The sequence below is a fragment of the Labrus mixtus genome, chromosome 5 (assembly GCF_963584025.1).
Source record: "Labrus mixtus chromosome 5, fLabMix1.1, whole genome shotgun sequence".
NCBI lineage: Eukaryota > Metazoa > Chordata > Actinopteri > Labriformes > Labridae > Labrus > Labrus mixtus.
The window spans coordinates 19,783,497-19,802,932 of record NC_083616.1 but is presented as its reverse complement, the minus strand read 5'-3'; the positions used below and the strand labels follow the sequence as shown (position 1 = coordinate 19,802,932).

At 38.8% G+C, this 19,436-nt stretch overlaps 1 protein-coding gene across 10 annotated transcripts in view; it reads right to left on the bottom strand.

Annotated features, from left to right (window-relative positions):
* kcnt1b (potassium sodium-activated channel subfamily T member 1b) overlaps window positions 1–19,436 on the bottom strand; it is a 68,967-nt gene that overhangs the window by 7,136 nt on the left and 42,395 nt on the right. For 5 of the 10 annotated variants that reach the window (XR_009673117.1, XM_061038418.1, XM_061038423.1 and 2 more), the window contains exons 10-30: window positions 18,340–18,434; window positions 17,115–17,295; window positions 16,415–16,579; window positions 15,623–15,759; window positions 14,535–14,598; window positions 14,149–14,257; window positions 13,944–14,052; window positions 10,383–10,532; window positions 10,051–10,286; window positions 9,635–9,655; window positions 8,770–8,983; window positions 6,912–7,017; window positions 6,579–6,751; window positions 5,381–5,452; window positions 4,347–4,481; window positions 4,004–4,115; window positions 3,459–3,560; window positions 2,761–2,844; window positions 2,534–2,662; window positions 1,712–1,732; window positions 1,201–1,498 (exon numbers count right to left, since the gene is read on the bottom strand). Coding sequence is in view for 9 of the 10 variants with exons in the window: in XM_061038418.1 (XP_060894401.1) it covers window positions 1,201–1,498; window positions 1,712–1,732; window positions 2,534–2,662; window positions 2,761–2,844; window positions 3,459–3,560; window positions 4,004–4,115; window positions 4,347–4,481; window positions 5,381–5,452; window positions 6,579–6,751; window positions 6,912–7,017; window positions 8,770–8,983; window positions 9,635–9,655; window positions 10,051–10,286; window positions 10,383–10,532; window positions 13,944–14,052; window positions 14,149–14,257; window positions 14,535–14,598; window positions 15,623–15,759; window positions 16,415–16,579; window positions 17,115–17,295; window positions 18,340–18,434 (2,713 nt within the window). In the remaining variant the exon portion in view is untranslated. The remainder of the gene's footprint in view (window positions 1–1,200; window positions 1,499–1,711; window positions 1,733–2,533; window positions 2,663–2,760; window positions 2,845–3,458; window positions 3,561–4,003; window positions 4,116–4,346; window positions 4,482–5,380; window positions 5,453–6,578; window positions 6,752–6,911; window positions 7,018–8,769; window positions 8,984–9,634; window positions 9,656–10,050; window positions 10,287–10,382; window positions 10,533–13,943; window positions 14,053–14,148; window positions 14,258–14,534; window positions 14,599–15,622; window positions 15,760–16,414; window positions 16,580–17,114; window positions 17,296–18,339; window positions 18,435–19,436) is intronic. The other 5 variants (XM_061038420.1, XM_061038425.1, XM_061038422.1 and 2 more) reach the window with 3 other exon arrangements.

The following is a 19,436-nucleotide window of genomic DNA, read 5'->3' as shown; positions in this document are numbered from 1 at the left end:
CTGATTTTAGACTTTGACGCAAAGCTTTTCTCACAGCAGAAATAATTTAAGTGGTTGAGATTTGTTAGTGCACAAGAATCACAGGAACTACACACATTTTTGTGTGTCTTTGTTTTTCTGCTAACAGCTACAGCGAGGCTATACGAGTAGTGTTGGTCTTTTTTTCAGTCAAAATATTCAACCAAAGTAGAATCAACACGGCTAACTATCTTAACAGCGTTATGTAATAATGGATTAAACCGAGCTACGTTACTTGATTCAACAGATGCTTTGGCTGCAAATCGCTGCTAAAGAATTACTGCTAAATTGCAATTAAAGCTTTCTGCACAACACATCAGGTGACCCAATTCTTCTTCTTCTCCTTCTTCTTCTTATTATTATTATTACATCCCTATATTATTAACTTAGTAAACAGTTCACAGTTCACAGTTTTCCATGAGATCATCCATGAAATAGTTTTCTTTATTCATCAATTATTATAATCATAAGTTTTTATATTTTGGCCTCAAAGAGTTGAAGTTGATATTTTGTAGTTTATTTATTTTTTAAATATATTATTTTAAATATTTTTTCCAACTTCTTGCTTATTAAAACTTTAGCATTAACCGATTATAAGCTTGTTTTTTTTTTTTCCAACAAAGAATTGTTTCAACTGTCTTCTTCTTTAAGGACAGCTTAAAGAGAAACACAACTTCTCCTGAGTATCTTTATGTGAACTGAAATCCAAACCAACAGGACAAACCCCCGAGCGGCACACTTAACGCTGGAAGCTACTGAGCTTTATTATCATTAACTGGAACAGGGTTACGATGAACCTTTTTATCGTAGCTCCTCTCACATTCCTCACATGGTTAGAAAGGATGTTGGCTGCATCAGCTGAAGTTAAACTCAACCTATTACATTATTTCTGCCTTGAGAACTGCTGTGGGCTTCAGAAACAAATGTTCACAGATACTTCAATATGCAACAAACATTTTCATTTGCATGATCATTCGTTTTCTGGGATATTATGACTCATTAATTAAATATCCCAAAAATCTAAAGAGAAATATGACTTAAATAGGTTTAATAACCTCATATACTGCATCTAGTCTAGCTGTAAAGTTAGACTTCAACTTCCATAAGTCGTCTTATACATTACAAATCTAATACACTGCTTCTCTCTTCTCTAGACGTCGCACCATCAGAGGCTTCGCTCACCGTATCCCACAGTCGGCAGGCCGAGGTGCTTCATGCGGTTCTTGACCAGCTCAGACAGCTCCTGCCGCTCCGAGCGTCGGTACAGGTTGAGTCTCTGCTGCGAGATTCTCTCCGCTCTGCTCGACGGCTTGGCGCTCTTCCTGCTCAACCTCCGCGCCCACTGCATGCTCTTCTTCCTCAGCAACGGGTGCTCTGATTGGTCGCTCGTGGTGGAGTTTCTGTGAGAGGCTTTCTCCTTCCAGGTGTCTCTGCGCTCAGTGTGCTCTGCGCCCTGCTCCACATTTATGGACACCTGAGACTGTGAGAGCGGGACACAGTGTTAAAGCTGTGTCATGTTCATGTTATTGACTTGAACTTGTGACTACAAAGCAAACCCCTGTATTTCCACAAGCTTGTACTCTTAAGCTGTAATGATCGGGACATTGCCAGACAAATGCCATTCAGGTATTTTTTAGTATTGAAACAAAAAACTGAATCATCCAAATGAAAAATAAGCGCATTTGGATCTTACCTGTGCAGAACTGTCCTTACCCTGAAACAGGAGAAAGACAAACAGACATCCAAACAAAAGGAGATGCAATGAAAGATGGAGGCATTCAAAGCAAACTGTATCAGCCAAACTCAAAAGTCAGCAGATTAAATAGTAAATAGGATTGATTTACTATTTAATCAATCATTACTCAAATGTTAGGAAATTAACAGTAGCTAAAAATGTTACATTTCTCTATTAGGAATGGTTACTTTATAATACCAATCACTAAAAGACCTGCTGAATCTTATTAAGAAGTATAAAGATATATGGCTGATGACTCTGACTAATAGAAAGTGAAAGTAAATGGAGAGTTTTTGTCTTAGTATTCAGGAAAACAATGTTAATTTCCTTCAATTGCTTGACATAAAACAAAAAAGCCAATAAATACAAAGAGGAGGAAAAATTGAAAATAAAGACGACAAAAAACAAATCAACAAACAATAAAAAAATTAATGATGAATATAAGGGCTTAAGCATGACAAGCAGCCAGTTAGAAAAACAGAGAGTTGCATTGAGGAAATTTAGAGTTTGGAATATAAGGAAGAAAGTAAAAATAGAGCAAAAAGTAGAATTGAAGAAAGGAGATACATGTAAGAGGAGAGATATGAAAAAAGAAGAAAAGCAAAGAGAGGAAGCATATCCTGAAAATTTAAGGAAGAATGTAGCTATAAAAGGAATAAAGAAAATACAAAACCAGGAAATGAAAAATAAAAGCAAGCCAAAGCCGAACCACAATCCAAAGCTGGAATCAAACCCAAACCGACCGCTCAGATATAAAGTATTTGATGAAGCTGAACTTGCCTCTGAGGTGGAGAACATGTGCGACTCGGTGCGATAGATACCGATGGGGATCTCAGCGCTGGAGGAGCAAAGCTTCTGGAAGAGTCTGCCGTACGTCCTGATCCACAGGTCCTCCTCTGTGATTTTCATCTGAGGACAGCGAAGGACTGAAGGTAAGACACTATCACACTCTACTGAACTTAGACTTAACAATCGTTTTGATTCGCAGTAAAAACATAAATACTTACAGCACCCAGGTACCCAGAACCTGGCGTGGTGTCCAGACCCAGAAGAAGCCTTATGATAGCGATCATGTAGTCTTTAACAAAAGACTGTCGAAACAAAGAGTACTATTAAGCAGCGAGTGTGCTACTAATTAGCATGCTAATAAGAAAGTTGCTAATTGTGAATATTGTGAAAACTAATAAAAATCATCATATAAATAAGTGAATACTTAATAATTTCTTATTCCTCATGTTTATTTAGTCTGTGAATATTTCCAGTGGTAAAGACTGAGAGTTTTCTTTCTGGCTTTCAATCTATAACTCACTTCCAAGGGAAACATTTGTACAACTACATTTTCTTTGGGCATCAAACCTGATTCTTGTAAAAAGAAAATAATATTACAAGAAAAACACTGACGTAACTGACATCTAAATACCCCCAAAAATCTTTGTGCCGGTCCTTAATCTGCTTTGAGGAAACAAAGCTGCCCAAACTAAGATTGATGACAATCTGTCAATCATTTTTTACAAACACACAATCAACTAGAAAAAAAAACACTCAGCATTAAGAGCTTGTACGCACTGTACCCTTTGCACTTGTTTTTACAGAGACCAAACTTAATAATCAATACAATGTATCTATGACATATATCTTTATGTTTCTTTCTATATTTCATGATGATCCCCATGTTCAACCTGAAAGAAAGTCTTTTTCAGCCAACCTGGTAAAGCAGTGTATCCAACATGCTGATACTGAACACCCTGCCTGCAGCGAAGGGCAGCCGGAACATGAAGGCCAAGTTGGAGCCCTTATCACGCTCTATCTGCAGACAAAAACATAAACAGCAACAGAGCAACCAGTTATTAAAAACTCACTTTTCTCTTTTAGGTTTGCTGAACTTTGTGATAACAGGCTGGTTAGTTTTTGCACCTCTGACAACCTCCAAGTTGTTTGAGAAACACGTCTTTTAAAGCAAAGTGAAGTTAAAGGATATCGCTGCATGTAATAAAAAAGGAAGATTCAGAGTGAAGAGAGTATCTAAGCTCAAGAATAATGATACAACTTCAATGTAATAATTCTTCTTCAGTTCCTTCAGTAATCTCTCTCTCTCTCTCTCTCTCTCTCTCTCTCTCTCTCTCTTCCTCTTAATTACTAGTGTGAGGAAACAGCCAGCATTTCCACAATGTACAACTCAAATGTTTATTTTTTAGTCGACACTCGTCACTTTTAGACAGAATAAAAACCCAGCAAACATCAACAGCTCACCTTCTCCAGTTTGGAGAGAGCGAGTGAGTAGCAGTCCTTGGCTCTGAACTGCATGAACCTCATATTGGACGGGTGTGTGAGCTCAGTGATGATGCTGAGACTGGGGAACAACCTGAGAGAGGAAAGAGAGAGATGAGACATTTTGTGCTGAGGGGCGAGAAAAGGCGTGGCAGTGATAAAAAGCTTTGTATTTCTTTTCGTGTTCAATAAAATACAAGTTTCACAGCTATGGAAGCTGCACTTTGTCTTTAAGATAAACTTATTGGACATGTTTCGTGAACTCCATTCTCCAAATAAAAAACAAGCACGTCTGCTGCTGCTAGCTCTCTGCTCTGTGAGTAACCTGAACATGGTCTGGACGTTGACGATGGTCTTGGCGTCGGCCATGTAGTCCTCCTCAGCGCTCATGGTGCTCTCCTTGTCCACCACCACTAGGTTGTCAGCGTAGATTATTCCACACTGTAGCAGGTTGTCCAAGCTGGTCACAAAACAACAATGTTACTTCAGGAAATGTTAGAAAATGCAACAAAATAATAAATTGCAACACGTTAATTCAATTATTCTAAAACTCAGACATCTGCTACGACTTTGATTGAGCAATGTTCAGCATGTCAAGCAGGAGATGACACCAGCTTAGTCTTATTATAACTATATAATATAAGTTATTTAGTGTGGAGTAAACAGTGGAGATTAATTGACCTTTACCACACAAAAAAAAACCAAGATGAGGTCGACAAAACAAAAACAAATGTGACTGTTATGTCTCCATCTGAGCTGTTGAAGGCATGTGAGTGCTAAATGCAATATGTTTCCATATCAGAAGAATATCAGAATATGTCACTTTTTTAAACAGCACTTTACTAATGATGTCAAGTTAAAAAAAATTTATAAAAGTGAACAAAACTACACAATATTTCTCACATCACATTTAAGGAAAATGATTATAAATGTCTCCCTTATTTCACTACTACTTATTCTGACTCTTAAAACATACAATATGTATATTCAGTTCTCAATCAATACTACAATAACAAACTATGACGTTGAGGCTGGCGGGGAATCATGGGAGTTCTCTCCGCTCCTCCCCACTGAATGTGTGAACAGCTACAAACGTTACAGGTAGGTCTATGAAGCAGATCTTCCGTCTTTGCTCTCAGACTCTGAGCTCACTACTCATTTACTGTTGATGATGAAGTGAAATTAACAAATAATTAGCTTTTAAGTTGCAGTGTCTCTAAATCTAAAGTACAACACCAGTACAGTTATCTTTTATCTTGTGTTTCTAGTATAGTTTTCCTTTGATAGTTTTTTTTGATAACCAACACACACACTCGAGATTATGTTGACGTCACTTCTTTTAATAAACACTGCACATACTTGTCGATTGTTCCAGCCATGAAGTAAACCATCGGAAAGCAGCAAATGGCCTCTAAGAAGTGGTTGTCTGGCCTGCGGGGAAACATGAAACATCATTCATGAGAATCAAGAACTAATTATCTTTGAGAAACACCACAGATTATGATGTTCATATGTTTGTGTGCAGGGATCATATTAAGTTTAATTAGGCAAGTAGAGAGAATACAATATTTTTATTACTACTGTGTAACTGGAAGGTTTAATATGTTGCTAACAGAAACCTCTGATGGTTTCAGTTAGTTAGAGCTTTCTCGGCTCCCTGGCCGTGTTTCAGCAACCGCAGACGTTTGTCCAAAGTTAATGAAACCCAGAGTGAGTCAGAGCAGAAGAAAATGCAGATCACTGCAGCACAAACACACATACAGCATATTTACCCAAAGAAATAAAAAAGGCTCTCTTGTGCAGATATGATGCAAAAGTAATTCATTTCTTTCTTAAGAAGCAGAGACACCCATAGCTGTCATTATTTCTAATCTGAAAAAAAGGTTTGTTTGGTTGTTTTAAAATTGCAAACAAATGCAGACTTAGTGATCAGTTTTTATTCCAAGCTCACTTGCGTGCACAATCAGATGCAACATGCAGTCAAACAGAGATGCCTACACATATGCTAAATACTTACAAACATAGCAGACTCTATGATCTTTGTTGTGTTGCATGTGCCTAAATACTAGTGTGGGTAATGTGTGTTAGACTCCTCTACATAAAAAAAAACATAAACATAAAAAAATGGATTAGCTATAAGTTATCTGTTTCAGCAACCGCAGACGTTTGTCCAAAGTTAATGAAACCCAGAGTGAGTTAGAGCAGAATAAGGTCCAGTTCACTGCAGCACAAACACTCATACAGTGTATTTACCCTAACATATAAAAAAGGCTCTCTTGTGCAGATAGAAGTAGCTTTTATTTAAGTATTGCTTTATAGCTTTGCCTGCCTTTTGAGACCTGCCTGATGTATCTTTCTTGTTCCTTATATTTCTATGATTGTTGAAGACTTCTCCCTGTTTGGCCCTTTGTAAACATTTGTTTTTAAAGGTGCTATATAAATAACGTTATAACTATCATTATGAGTTTTTTAAGTCATGTGTCAGTTGTTTTACATTTTTTTATAGAAGTAAGAACAAACACAAACAGCGAGTAGAAAGAATGGCGGGGTGTCTTACGGGTAGTCCAGCAGCAGCACTATGGGGTTGAGCTCCTTCCTGGGCCGATAGTAAGCACGCAGAGGGACAATGAAGTTGTACAGACCGTTTCCTGCAGTCTCTGCTGACACTATAATCAGCTTATTCTTGAAGCCATACGCCTTGGCATCCTCAAAGCTGTTATGAGTGCAGCCCTGGAGATGAATCAACAGGAGAACAGTCAGGTTGAAGTTTTGAGATGCATAAATCATCAGCTCTTCATTTCAAATATTGATAAAACAGCTGGTGATTGTTCAACTTTGTTAAGTGGAATATTGTGATTTTATTTTTGCCTTTTCGTGCATGTGAAGTCACCTTGTCGAGGCGAAGGCAGCAGAACGGAGCTTTCTGTGGCAAGAGGTGGCACAGAGTTGGAGAGCTGCCGATGTAGGGCGAGTTGGGAGGGTAGCCCTTCACGAAACTGAAAGAAAAGACAGACAGAAAGCATCGGATGAAAAATAACTTAGTAATTAAATACTGTAAACTGTGACCGACATATTGTGCAGATAACAGCTCTGTATCAAGCATCAGTTCCCTCTCTGAATTTAAACACAATCAGAGTCAGAATCAGAAATACTTTATTAATCCCAGAGGGAAATTTGGTTGTTACAGTTTCTCTAAACACAATATAGCAGAAATATAGTCATATAAAATACAATGTTAATAAAATAGAATAGGAATGTAAGTAAGATATCAAGAAATAAGTGCAAGAAATATTTAAACGAATAAGAGTAAAGTAAGAATTCAGCTTAGTACCAAGCGCATCTTAATATCAGTTTGTGCTGTACAAAAGCGCAGAGATTGAGGACCATACATCTACATTTTCTAAAAGAACTAATCCAAACAAGATGTTTCCAAATCCACAAGAATGGTTTTAATCAGATATATTGTTTCTGTATCAATGCTTCATTCCTCATAAAATGTTTTAGTCGATATTTCTGTATCCCTCATTTAGCACGACTGGCTACCGAAATGACAATCATGTTTTTCTCTTTATTATTAGATCCTGCAGCTCATAGATATACTGATGTTCCAAGACAGAAGCATTCATTCCTGCTCAAAAACATTCAATTCATCAATTACAATGTAGTTGTACTAACGATAATAAAAAATAATCTATTCGTAAAGCACTTTTCAATACAGGTAACAAAGTGCTTCACAACAGGCTTTTTGTTAAAAGAATGTCTTTAAACGAGGACAACGACTCTGCAAGTCTGATCTCCTCCGACACTGTTTCAAAGACCTGTCCCCTTTAGCTTTCAGCCTGGACCTTGGACCAGCCCGTAGAGCTCTGCCAGAGGATCTCAGACTGCGTCCTCGTTCATAAGGGGTTGTAGTCTCCTTAGTTTTAATCACGTCTCATTTTGTTTAGAAACAAGTGTTTCAATTTGGTGGTGTCCTCTGGCTGGCTTCAATTACCTTAACCCCTCACGAATAACACAGAATCTCTTTCTTTGTTAATGGGTGCATTTATAACCTGACACCACATGGTGGCACTGTGGGACCTTAGGCTATTCTGTGATTTCTTCATCTAACCCAGTGTAACTGTGTCTGACAGCTACCCAGGTATCATGGGGGGCAGCAATAGAGTCTCAGAGGTTAGGAGGAACATGTTGTGTCTGGGTCTAACAGAAAAAGACATGCAGAGTTAGAGGCACAAGCTATGTTTCCCAGAGCTTCTCCATTTGATGTAAACATATACAAAGAGGACAAAAAGAAGAAGAAAGCAGCTGAGATAAGCTGATTCCTCTGACTACTTGAGCCGATTTAATGGCGGCTATCTGTCTAGTCCACTGAACTGATGGATTGGCTTTGAGGTGTGAGGAGCGTGGTAAGGACACACAACAGCAGCTTCACTCAGGAGGGAAAGTGCTGACCTTCCTGTCATGACACACACATCCATCACTGCCATTACTGCTCCTTAAAGCACTATGACACACAGATTACACGCCTATTCTAAACCCATCCATCTCTCAACCACTGAGACATGACAAGGAGGAGTATTGGTGATATCAATCAAGTATATGGTCCAGTTCGCTCGCACTATGAGAACATTTCACATACTGCAGGACCGACCTAATGTGCACGATAAAGCCAACAAATCTGTGTGGGTCAATCACTGTCCAAGCTGCTTTTTTTTCTCTCGCAATTTAACCTTTGTGTCATTACTTACTCTGAGCCCACAGAGCCCTCCTCGTCTGATTGATTGGTCTCGTCTTCTGATTGGTCGCTGAGGAGGTCGCAGGGTAGAATGGCGGAGGAGTCTGCGATCTCCAGGACAGGTGCGATGCTCGGTCTGCGGCTTCCCGCTCCGTTCTCTGTAGGCAAGGTCAGTTTGCCGCTTTCCTCCGGCGGATCTGGGTTCTGGAGATCGATGGCTACAGTTCCTGAAAAATCATATTCGGATACTGTGTGAGATGCAGTTAGAAATAGCATGTGCAGCACTTTTATTATTACGTGTCCACAGGTCTAGAATCACGATACCATATTGAACTCGGGACTATTTTATCTCAGTAAACACTTTTGTCCTGGTGCACTTTTTCAAGTTGAATGTTTATTGATAAGGTCCATGTTTAGCTTGTTCAGCAACCGCCCCCTTTAGCTCAGCTTAGTGTGACCTTGAGAGAGAATGTATTACTTTCTGAATCATCCATCAGTGTAAGTGTACTCTCAAAGCTACCGCAACAAGGCAAGCAAGCTGTACTGACATCGTGTGAGTGTCAACAAAGATGTCCTTAACATACAACATGTTGTCTGTATGTAATGTAATGCATTATATACGCTCACACATATATCAGCATTATCAGAAATATGATATATGTATATTACATGTATCATCTTTTCTGCAAAAAATTGAATTTTTAGCTTGTAAAAACAATAATCTGAATACTGAATTAAATCAAGTGTTAGTCAAACATCCATGTACTATCATTGAGTCTTGTACAGAGTACGATACAGGATCAAATGGGAATATTGTACTCCATCAAATAAACTGATGAATTAGTGGAAAAAAAGGGACGCTTCATGCACAAACTTACCATATGACGTGGCCTGATCAACTTTTACAGGTCAAAGAAAAAGCACAACACAGTAATGTCAGCCAAGAAAGCAAAATATGCATGTAAGAAAAGAAAAAAAGAGTCATGCATTACAGTCAGCAGAAGCATATAGCATCAGCAAGGCAGCAGCCACCCTCAAGTGTAAATGAAAAGTATATAAACTCCAATAAAAGAGAAACCACTTTCTCTTTTTTATGTGGATGTGTGATGTGGAGGCATTGTATAATAGGAAAGTGGTTTATGTAGATTTTTGGAGTCATTGCTACAGCCAAAATGTCTCCTGTTTCAAGTTCATTTTAAGAAATGTCCTAATGAAGTGTTATGTATTCCATGCTAAGGTAAGACATCTTCACATCATCTCTTTGTTCTTTGCTGTCACTGGCTCTCAGTCTCACCCATGCTGGCGATGATGCTGTGCACTGGCAGCCTAGAGGGGGCGTCGTAGAGGCCGGTGACTGGCAGCCCCTTGTTGTGCTTCTCCTCTTGTTTGAAGATGAAGGCAGAGTTCTCCTCCTTGGTGATGTTGATGTAGTAGCATGTGTCGGCAGCAGCCATGATGTGTCGGGGGCCGGGGTTCAGCATGATGCTCTTGTTGTCTTCTCTCTTTACGCCGATCAAACACACACCGTACCTGGGGACAGAAGCAGTTTTCCAAAATGGGAATCGGCTCCACTGCTTTTGTTCAGAAGAGATGTTTCCAGATTCAGCAGGGAGGAGATCTACTCACTTCTTATGGGCATGAAAGGAGGCGTACGTGAAGCTCTTTCCATCGTACTCTCCAAAAAACTTGCTGTCACACAAGCGGATGTGGTAGACCTCGTTGCCAGAGCAGCGCCCATACGTTCTCTGCCACTGCTCTGGGGATAACTGCCCCTCCCTGAAACAAAAACATAAAAGGAGTAGTGTTTAGGTTTAAGTAATATCTAGTCTTGTTCTGTGTTTGATTTGATGGCTTTGGGCTACTGTAGAAATATAATAAGGCCCAGTCTACTGTATGAAACCCCAACCATTCTTATCCTCAGGTCATTTTAAATCACTTCAAAAATACTTAATTTATAATGCATTCAAATATTTACATTACATTTTTTTGTTAAACAATATGTTTTGGGGCTTCTATGCCTTTATTTGAGAGGACACTGGATTGAGGAGGAAATTGGGGAGAATCTGAGGAATGACCATAGACTGTAAATAAGAGTGGACAAAGTCTGAGTGACGTCACCCAGAGATTACTGCAGGGGGCTCTGGAGGCTCGCGATGGCGGTCGCCATGCTGGAAATCCTGTCTCAGCCTAACTTTCAGACAACCTAATGACAGGCGAAGAGCTGAAGCAGGTTTTAAGCCTCCTGAAAAACCGCTACACCGTCAATCAGGTCAGCCTCGCAATTAACTATGACTCCAACAAATGTGTTATAAAAAGTAGTACAGTGTGTGCCCAAGAGGACAATGACTAGTCAGACCAATATCCTTTTTAATACCAGGCTGTAAACATGCTGATGTCTGTTGCAATACAGGCACTTTTTAATGGCTATTAAAGCGGAGGATGCCGCTTGGGAATGACATGCGGGAATAGAGCTTAAGTCAGACTTGAAATCGAGCCGCCCGCTTAGAAATCGAGCCGCCCGCTTATAGTCTCCGCACATGGGGTGCCGCCTGTCTGCTAGGCTGGAAAATATATTGCTTGAACTTGTCTAAATTACTTAAAGGTCTTTTGATATCATATAAGAATGCAGTTTAAATTAAATTTGACATTATTTGCAACTTATTTCCCCACAGACTAATACATCTGTCAGACATTTCATGACCTTATATAACCTTTTACTCCCCAGCCTCCTGAATTCTGAACTCAAGAATAAAATTAAGCGAAAAGAAGAATAAAAAGAAGAAGAGGGGGAATTCAAAAGGCTATAGGGTCAGTTTATTGAGGCAGTTCCTGTACTCTACTACTTTTAATCAATGTGATGATGATTAAATTAACACCTGCCATAAAGACATCTATTCCCCTTTCCTGTCACCTTCATGCCCTGAGACAGTCCATATTCAAAATATGGAAATGTAATGGATGTGCTATCTTTCAGATGTGGAAAGTAGTGAAGGTAAATATAGTTCAATCTTACAGCGAATACAAAATCACAGGAGGATTCATAGCCAAACAAGAAGCAGGGTTGTTTACTGACTTTACAGTGATATGTTTGTGCTGTGGGGACGGTACAACAGTCAGTTCTGCAGATTAAAACAAATATAAACTCTGCAGCAGGAGTATATGTCATCTTTTATTATTCATCCATCTACTTGGATTGAAGCTGTCCACATGAATAATCACAAAAACTAGTTTCACATTACCAAAACAGGGAAAGTGAGAAAGGTTTACGTTTCACATAAAGAACATAGTTTGCTTTTCTGGAAGCAGAACTGTCACTGATTGATTTAAATCCACATGGGAAATGATCAATGAAGTCAAAGTTAAAGGAGAAGAGCTCTACTTCTTCTGTTAAGATACAAATCAAGACAAACAGTGTTATCCAGTGTTACTAGCACCACAGTCCTTTAACGTTTTACTTCATAGCCCCGAAAAACATCAAAAGAAATGATCCAACGTTTTTCAAAATGTCCAATTTGGCCTTTTGACACCACTTTCACACCGGTTCAGTACGTCTGAATCTGAAGCCAAAATACTCTTAACAGAGAGAACAGGGAACACAGCATGGTGGTACAACAAACACTTTGTTCCTACTCGGCCTGAATGGTATGAGAAAAATATGTGATGTGTGATAATAACATTCTTCAATATTGGGATAATGATACGAAGTGCAATAACAGAAATCCAAAAAGCTTTACTTTCTTCACTAAAGTGGCAACAACCAATCTGTGGAGAGCTGATAGCTAGCGCGGACTGAATCAACGTTGTTTGAAAGCATGGCCATCATACTCAAGCCTCTATCCAACAGGTAAGATGTTAACGTGACAGACTAATCATTGCTTCTTTAAATGATATGTTTTGTTTGTCATTATTGTGATAAATTCTAGCTTTTGCAGTGTGTTTATTGAAAATGCTTACATGGTGATAATAATGAAATTGGTCATAATTGCGCAGAACTAGTTCCTACATCTGCTTCATGGTTTTTAATATAGTTGTCAATCGGTTTAGTAGTTTAATCGAGATTAATCGCTGAATTTCAATAGTAACTCTTGTTTAATTGCAATTTTAATCATATGTTTGAAGTTCAATTATTTTGTATTTCAAAACATTTTGTTATGCTTTTATTTTGTAATTTGTACTGTCTTAATCTAAGGGTATCTTACTTCCTTATAAACCTGTGTTTATTTAGAAAGAAAACTAAGGAATTTCTGGCAGCTGCAAGGCTACGACATTAACTTAACCATCGGAAAAGGAACTTGCTACAGATTGAAAAGTTATTGAAAATGGAATGTAACGGTAAAAAAGTCAAAGGTTTATTGTCACAACGTGGATATTACTTTTCACTTCTTAACTGAGCTGACTGGGAGTTTTTTTTTAAAGTGAAATGAGCCATTTAAAGGGGCAACAGTTTAATTCGTTTTCATCACTGCAGTGGTTTAACTACGGTGCACTGAGAGGGAAAACAAGCCTCGGATTAATGAGATAAAAACAATGTGTTAATTTTCTGACTTTAATCACATAACAATTAACACGTTTACGCTGACAGCCCAACTTTTTTTAAATACAAAATTAAACACCTTTAAGAATATACTATATCACAATTACTGAACAACAAAATTCAAATGTATTGGTTTTTGTTAGCTTTTGGGGCAGTGGTTCTTTTAAGACATTACAGATTTCCACTGCCCCCCTACATTTTGTTTTATATTTCCTAGAAGGGATGTTTTTTTGTATTTATGTGAAAAACAAACACGTAAAAACTAAGCCTGCCAACCAGCGTTTGATGTTCTTCTTTGAACAGAAAAAACTCTTTCCCCCTGTTTCACTACCTTTATATCTAATTCACAGTTATTAAAGTGCTATTGATTTATTCTTCCCAGCAAGAAAGTGATTAAGAACATTACCCAAGTTTTAAAACTCTTCCATGATACCATGCTCATATTTCAACCTGTCGTTGATCGGAGAAACACTTTATTTGATTTAATTAAATGCTTAAACATGTTAATACATCAAGTGCAAGAAAGGTCTGAAACCATACCAATAACCCATACAACTCTAAAGGACACACTGACTCTGGATCTTACTGTCAATCCATATATGCTTGAATGAATCCCAGTCATGGTAAAATATAAAATATAAGGGTGTACTCACTGTCCTCTGGAGGTGTGGACCAGGAGTGTGACTAAGGTAGACGTGGCCGGACACACACAGTTCAGCGCCAACATGGCATACTTGAACTCCTCTTCACATACGACATGATCTAATTGGAATGATAAATTGCATATATATATAGTGAGTGTTAACACAAAGACAGTATAACTGCATTTCTCTATGAAGGTGTTCTTCTTGCACTTACCTGCAAATTTAACATGGAATTTATTTTCTGGTTTGAGAATTTGGACATAGAGAGGGCAGTTTGGAGCGAAGTCTTTCGCTGCCCAAGCCCTCAAAATAGTCTGGTGATCCTGTGGAAGAAGAGATTAATTTATTTTACTCAATCAGGGACTTATTTGTAAATGCAATCAAAATGTTACGGACCATAAAGTTTGCCTCAGCCGCTCAATTGGCTTTCAATACTCAATAGCAATTTCAAGAGAGTCACGACATAATGCAGATACCCCGGACTCTCTCATTTATTAAGGACGTAGAGTGTGAAGGGAAATTACTCCTTGGAAATTATTATCACTGAAAGAGAGTTTATTTTCACGGCTGCTTCGACAAATTTCTGTCGATGTGACTTACAGCAGCAGTGCGGTCGACCTCGTTCCTGCTGCTGAGGATGAAGCAGGCTTCAGCGTCGTCCATCCTTTGGATTGATGGAGAAATAGAATTAGAAAGCAATAAGGAAGAAAGACAGACAGAGAGACAGGATAAGAGGGTGATGACTGTGAAAAATAAATTAAATCAAACATAAAATTAACGAGGGGATGAGCGTTCATTTCCGGAGACAATGGCTGACAAAGTTAAAAAGCGTGCTAGCATGAAAATAAAATATCTGCTGTACATTAAAGTGCGGTTCTGGCAACACTTGAGGCGCAGAGCTCTTTCATTCATGACAGGAAACTCACATGTTCTGAACACTTGAAGAGAGCTAAAATATGAAATGGTTATGAAAAACTATTTTAGCACAGCACGGCTGAAGCATCTAAGAGACCATTGCCTGAATTAATGAATTATTTTACACGTCAGTGCATGAAATTGTCATATTACCTGCACAACTACACATAAACATGAAGAGGGGCTCTTTAATAAAAGGATGGCTCCCTGACTGATTTATGACGTTGATTTCACATCGTCATGTGCTGCAGAGATGTACTTACAAATACCCGTTTTATTGGTTTCACATCACAAGTTGACCAGAATGCAAAGCTGCAATATTTAGAAAAATGTTGGAGGACGAGCAAATTAAAATGTGACCAATCACATTTTCTATTACTGCCCATGTATGATACGAGCACATGATCAGTGTTCTGTAGAGTGACATCACATTACACTAATGTGCAAGCAGAGGGCAGCCAAGTAGACTCATAAGTATATCATACTCTATCTGCACTCTAAGGACTCAAGAATCTGCTAGTTGACAACTTCAACTGTTCATTCCAAATTGAAGTAATGTCACTTTTAATGGGATTCGGAAGTGACGAAGCAGGCTACATCTACCAACCGTCTCGACAAGCGGCTATCATTTCATATAAATACATCTTTCAGTCACATCCTCACTGATACAACTAGCATAGAAGCTTAAATGCAATGTGAAAGCACCAATGTGCATACATTTTTCATTTTCTCTGTGCATTCGTGTTGGTTTAAATACAGCATGTTTCACTCACTTGGCCCTCATCAGGTCCTGGTCTTTGAGGGCAGATCCTTGAAGGTAGATGACCCTCTGGGACCAAAGAGGGATTTGGAGGATTCTGCGAACCTGAATGTCTATCTCTGTTGGACACAGGATCACCACATAGTAGTCCTGTAATATAAGTGATAAAAAATGATTTTTATTTCAATCATAGTAGCACCTTTGAAAATATAATGTCACTAACAATTAACAACTCTTCTGGAAAAAAACAACTTCTTGTATTTTTCATGAATATCGTTTTTAAACTGCAATACTAAACAAACGACTTCCTGAAGAACTGAAACATACATTTAGATTTGAGCTGTCAGTATTAACTAGTTAATGGCGTTTAAGGTCTGAAATGAATGCAATGTTTTTTTTTTAAATTGCAATCAATCACACGTATTTGGTCCCTTTAGGCGCACCACGGATAAGCCTCTGCAGTGTCTCCCTGTAGTCACAGTGATGGAAAAGAACGACACCACTGCAAGTTCCTTTATTTGGTAGCCTTCAATCTACAAGAAGGTTCATACGTACGTATTTCAAAATAAAAGCAGGGTTGAATTCAAACTGCAAGTAATTGCTCTCAGCTTAAAATGTAAACAATTTCAAAATAAAAGCCTTACAACTTTATTTTTAAATGTGAAAAATGCGATTAATCATGGTCTAGAAATTTGGGGATTAATCACAATTTTTTAAATGTAATCGTTTGACAGCCCTAAAACAAAACAATAAAAGTATAAATAAGGAAATAGTATTCAGCCACTGTCATGCAGTTGATTGATACCTGTAGTCTGGGATGAGCGTAGAACTCGTTTAGGAAATCCATCAGCAGATCAATCTTGAGCGAGCTGACACACAAAACCACATGCTTCTCTGTTTGCGCCCGGTGGCGACTGTAGTTTCCTCCTAACTTTTGGCTCTCCATCCAAAGGTACGCAAGTTCTTCAAACTGACAGCAATGACAAACAACATTGTTGTGATGCCAAGACAGCAAGAACGAAAAACCAAGATTGATTTGTTGTTTGGACACAGATGGCGAAAATCACTGGAGTGAAAACTGCTGATGCTCTAGTTTGCCTGCAGCAGGAGTTGATTTCTATTTCTCACCCAATTTGCTCTGCAGGGACAGTAAACACTATTTCAAATGATGAACCTGTTTGTGCTCTTTCAAAATAAATTACACAATTAAATAGGTTCATTTATCACGCAGATCGTCTGGGCCAGCAAGACTCGGCCTGAATACTGAGTGAGATTTTCAAACTTTTTTCGACAGCCAAATATGTCAGAGATGTAAGCACCATATCAGATCTTGAATTGCTGTCAGTCTAAGATAGCTGCAAGAAAATGTCATATCATATCTGATGAACGTCGGATAGATTTTCAACATCAACAAAATTCTGATTATAACACAGGACACATTTTGGAACCAATCTCTCCTGTTTGATGGAAAAAAAACAAACAAACGAGTTAACCAGAATCACTACCTGCAGTGGGAGCACAACCAGAGCAACACAGATGAGAATGACCACCAGCAGCTGGGAAGGCCAAATTTGCGGCGTTACATCCCCGTATCCCACAGTGGAGAAGGTGACGATGCAGAAATAAAACGAGTCAAACAGAGTCAGGTGCTTCCCGGCTCTCTCTAGATGCTGGATCCCACAGGCTCTGCAGAAAATGAAGCAATTATTAAGCGTCTTGAAGGTGCAAAGACATACCCCCTACAGGTCAGGCTAATTCAAATTAAACATGTAAAGCTATACTTCATTGTGTAATCTGTCTGAGTGTTATGGTTGAGCCTGGGGGGCTGGATAGCAAGTCCAATTTGCCTGTGATCAAAGGGTACGAGAGTCAATACAGCTTAAGGTCCTGCTCTGTATGTCATTTGAAGTGACACTATTGATTGCTCAGTTGGTTTCACCTCACCACTTGGGCTAATTCATTTTCATTGATAAGGTGGAGATTTAATGAAACCCAGAGGCACAGGGGAATGAGGTTGTTTATCTGGACAGATTGGAGTGAAGGATGTTTGGTGCTGGCCAAGGCACACAGAGGCTGACAAAGATCTAAAACCATAGAAGTGTCAGCTTTGATTGAAGTACATTTAAGAGGTATCAAGCACGGAGAAGGTAAATCATCTGTAAATCATCCATTTAACAATTTAAACTGCTGTATTTTATTTGCATTAAACCTCCCTTTTGTAGCCTATTTTAGAGCACATGGCCTGATATCCAACAGTTTAATAGCAAAATGTACATTTTTACAGTTTTATTTTAGCCAAAAGGTATAAACTCAACGAAGCAAGTGCCAGGATCTTTAAAGAGTATTATATGCACATATAAATAATATTGACTAAGCCAATATTAACTAAGCCATACACTTTACATTTTGTGACTTTTTCATAGTCTTTTACTTTTTTTCTTCTTTAGTCAGATTTCAGTCTTTCAGAGAAACTGTGCACCTTTGGCAACCCTACTGTGATACTGATATCAGATCACTGAAATGTTGAATAACTTCTCTTCCACTTCAAAACATACATAGCTTCTTCCAACTATTCTGCCTTGTCCAGTATGCACATTGCCAACAGTGAGAGAGACACTGTATTACTAAGTGAACACTTTTGCATCAAAGGTCAGTACATGCTTCTGATCCTCCATGGTCAGAGTTTCATTTCTGTGACTAACAGCAAGAAAAAGAAGTGCACTGACTCACCCCGTGAAAACCAGACACAGTAAGGTGCAAATGAGGATGAACACCTGGTTGAACATGGCAGAGTGGGTCCTCTGGATGGCTCGATGGAAATCATTCTGGAGGTAGGGAAAGAGATTTTAAGATCACAGTTGACTGATCGGCCTTTTTTGGCGTACACTGTTTTTTTTTTTTTTTCTCTGTATTCAAACGAGTGACCATGAATTGAAACAGGATTTTCAATTTGTACATAACATTTGTAAGTTCTCAGTAAAAATAGTGAGGACGAAGACATACAATAGGAATGCAAGAAAAGGCAATAACAGTCTATTTCTATAGATTTTCTTTAACTATATAAAACATTTTCTCAGTATGAATGAGGAAAGTTTAGTATTGTCCTACACTGCTTTACTGTTGCGAATCGTAGGCACTCACGACTCATTTTTCACTTGCACCTTGTTAGCATGTTCTCGCCTGTCACCGCCTCCCTCTGCTGCCTCTCCAAACTGTCACTGCCTTCTCTCCATGGGCTGGCCTGTTCGCTATCAGATTCTACCATCTGCCCATCTACCGCCTTGGCATGAAGCTCTAACTCTGTCATGGTCTCTTCTAAATCACAGTGAGAGAACACACGTTACACTGCCAGCTGGATATCATCTCATTCCTATGTATTTTGTGAACCAGTCACTCTGCAGCCACAGTTAATCCTGGACAGCACTCATACTACAACACCAGAACACAGAGCAGCAGGCCTTTTTATCCCTGCTTAGTTTCAATGTCGTTTTGTAGCACTTTGTCCTATTTTGTCTTGCCAGCATTTGCTACCTTTTTTTCTTTTGCCCTGGCTTGTCTCTGGGTTTTGCTTTCCTTTCAAAAATACTGTGTTTTCGGTTGCACCACGAGCTCCCAGGCACTGCAGCTAATGTGGAGATGAAGATTAACTGAAGGCATGGGAGCAAAAGCCAGTTTGCTGTATAGCTATCTAGACAAGAAACATACTAGTGTGGCCTTAAAGTAACCAGCCTGAGTTGTATTCATTATTTCAGTCAACTGTGTCATTTATCACATTTCATCTTCTCTCCTAGAGGCAACTAACTTCAGCAAAAGGTCGGCATAGCTCT